This window comes from Lolium rigidum, chromosome 2, assembly GCF_022539505.1.
Source record: "Lolium rigidum isolate FL_2022 chromosome 2, APGP_CSIRO_Lrig_0.1, whole genome shotgun sequence".
Lineage (NCBI taxonomy): Eukaryota > Viridiplantae > Streptophyta > Magnoliopsida > Poales > Poaceae > Lolium > Lolium rigidum.
Genome location: NC_061509.1, coordinates 162,042,997 through 162,046,133, shown reverse-complemented (window position 1 = coordinate 162,046,133; position 3,137 = coordinate 162,042,997). Strand labels below are relative to the sequence as shown.

At 38.9% G+C, this 3,137-nt stretch overlaps 1 protein-coding gene across 1 annotated transcript; it reads left to right on the top strand.

Moving 5' to 3' along the window:
* Positions 1 to 1,485: 1,485 nt before the first annotated feature.
* LOC124690262 (norbelladine synthase-like) lies at positions 1,486 to 2,049 on the top strand. Its single transcript, XM_047223669.1, has 2 exons — positions 1,486 to 1,666; positions 1,751 to 2,049. The coding sequence occupies exons 1-2, from the start codon at positions 1,486 to 1,488 to the stop codon at positions 2,047 to 2,049; spliced, it is 480 nt and encodes a 159-aa protein (XP_047079625.1).
* The last annotated feature ends 1,088 nt before the right edge of the window (positions 2,050 to 3,137 follow it).

Sequence of the window (3,137 nt, the reverse complement as noted above, 5' to 3'; positions counted from 1 at the left end):
TGTTTTGGCCCCATAGGTGTAAATGCACCTATTATGAATAATGCATTTAAATTTCTTTCGAATTGTTAAAAAATTCTAGAAAAAAAATTAAGTGTACATCTTAATATGCTATGTTTACACACATAATTTTTTTGAGAAAAGGACGAAACAACATCTCGTAAAAGGCTATTTTGCAGGATAGAAAATTATCTTTTTTACACAAGTCACAAAAATGTCATTTTTTCGCCAAATGTTGTGTGCAGAAATATAATGTCCAGATGTACACCTAGATTTTTTTTTCGATTTTTTAACATTTTGAAATATGTTTTTCAAACAATGGGTGCATCTAGACCTATGAGCCAAAAGTGATATCCGCTCATCTGGATCATTAGCTTATTTCATATCTTATTACAAGAAACAAACTTGAGCATTAATTCTTTCAACAAAAACACAATGCTACTGTAGCAGGGACAACCTTACGTGCGTACACGCTACTCCAAACAAATGGATGGATCACTCCATTGAGATGTGGTGGGATTTCATGACAAGTCACCCTACTCGAAAATGCAAAGCTACCACCTCCCTCTCGTTACTTATTAGAGCAAGTACAATAAGTCCTAGTCAGCTGGCTATAAGGACTAAAATAATATATTGTTGCTTAGTTGGAGGTGAGAGAGGAGAGAGAAGAGGAGTGAGCTCTAGCACATGCTCCTAGGCAGTTTGTGAGAGTGAAGGGTGGATCATGCATTGATAAAGTAATACAATTTTATAGCTCACTATTGTATTTGTTGGCTCTAGATTGACTATAGATAACATGGCACTTGACTTATAGCCAACAGTTGGTTCTACTATTAAACTTGCTCTTACATAGGAAATTTAGAATGAACGGAATGGTAGGGTATTTCACAACAAACATGCTCCACCCTTTGTCATTGAGAAAATAAAGAGATAAGCCCGTTTATGGGTGTTCGCTGGTGCAAAGCACTTTGGGAAATAATGCAGAAAGAGTAGTCTTTTGTAAATTCGTTTGTAAGAACTATTTTATCCAAAATAAGTTTTAGTTAATTAATAGAATAAGGAAAAACTTTTGCCGTCATTTAAAAAAGGTTTAGCCTATCAGCAAAGGTCATGGATGAGTTTGGACAATTGACTATAGCTAGGGCAGGAGGTACTGGCGTTTTAGTTAACTGTGAAAAATTATTCCTCAAATTTCTTTTAGGAGCCTGGTAGTTCTCTGCCCCGTATGGTCCGCGATAGGGACATAATTTTGTACACTGCATCTCTACCTTCTTTTAAAAATAATAGCTCGCATTTTGCGTGCTCTAAAGAAATGTTGCGGTATACCATATAAACACCTTTTTTTTTCAAACTGTAATTAGTTTATTCACTGTTTGCTTGTTCCAGTGTTGACATTTCTCAAATCAGGTTCTATAAATATGTGCTCAGAACCTATTGTTCAGAGCATCCTTGGCAACCTACACACACACAAAAAAAAAAAAAAATGCAATGAAAGGAAGCCTTTGCCACGAGCTCGAGACTGGCCTCCCCGCAGCCGATGTGTGGGAGGTCTATGGAAGCCTTCTCCTTCCGGAGCTGATTCCTCAGGTGCTTCCCACCATTGTTGCCAAGGTCGAGGTTTCAGGAGATGGTGGGGTCGGAACAATCCTGCATGTCACCTTCTGTCCTGGTAATTAAGAATCTAAACTCAGGCACTTTGATCGGTTTTAATGTTGGCTTTTGTATCTTATATATTGGTGATTTTTGTTGCAAGGCCTCCCATTGAAATACCAAAAGGAAAAGTTCATCAAGGTCGACCATGAGAACCTCGTCAAGGAAGCAATCGTCGTGGAAGGAACCGTCCTGGATTTGGGATTTCTGAAGTATCTGATGCGGTTCGAGATCGTAGGGAGCGCAGCCAAGAATTGCGTAATAAGATCAACCCTGGAATATGAAGTTGCCGACGGGGATACAAACACTGCATCCCTCGCCAGCACCGATACTTTAGCTAGTCTGGCCGAGGCCATCACAAGGCACCTCAAGGAGCAGAAGAGCGCTAACCAAGCTTCATAAGAACAACGAGTCCCACCAGATTTATGTTTAAAATAAGCTCCATCGAACTTCCTTTGTAATTTATTATTCACTTTATTTTCTTGTATGAACTTGGAGACGAGGGTACATGCAGCGCATTCTTTATCAGTTCCTGAGGCATCACAAAGTATATCAAGGTGCAGAAAAGCGCTGAGTAAACTCCCAAGTGAGCTTCATAAGAACAAAGCACCCTGCCAGAATGTATCAAATAAGTTAAGAGTGACTACCTTTGTAATTTACTATTCATCTATTTCTCGTATGAACTGTTCGAGGGAGTGGAACCTGGCATAGCAAAATGCCACATCGATTTCTTGTATGTTTTCAAGCTATTTTTGCAATTTATATCATCAATAGTCGACTATTGCCTATGATTTTGATGTTATCAATCACTTCTAACCCGGTGCTCCTCACCTGAAACTTTTTTGGGCATGTCAAACACAACAACTGTGAAGATCTTTTCATACTTGTTTGTAAGCGGGGGCATAATTGTAATTTCAGTATAGGTCCACCGTCCGGTACAACTATGTACATACGCATATGGCTCGCGTTGAGTTATATCTCGTTTTTGCACGTATCTACGGTCACGTGTGTGTACCAGGTTTTGTTCAAAACAAGGCATGCACGACGGGGGTGGTACTTAGGCGGATGAGATCGTTAACTAGTGACCTTTTTTTTCTTATGCAACATACACATACCGTATTGATACATACGGGTATACATGGGTTGGATATGGATTTCGGCGTACCCAACATAGAAAAAAAAAACTATAACTCTTCAACATGATTTAGGGGGGAGCACGGTAGCAGGCCTCGTTTTCAATAGGGTGCAGCTTTGGGGACACAATAATGACACCACAAATGCATTCGACAATTTTCCCACATATATAAGAAAAATATGTGTAATAAGAAAGAAAAGTTATTTTACCACACGATAGTAGCATCTATTATATCTATATCTATACCTAACAATAAAAGCAAAATATATTCTTGTTGGTCCATCTATTATTACCCTTTCTTGTTTGTAAAAAATACACGGACTGCCACCCTAAATGAAAAAACTGCTCGCAACGG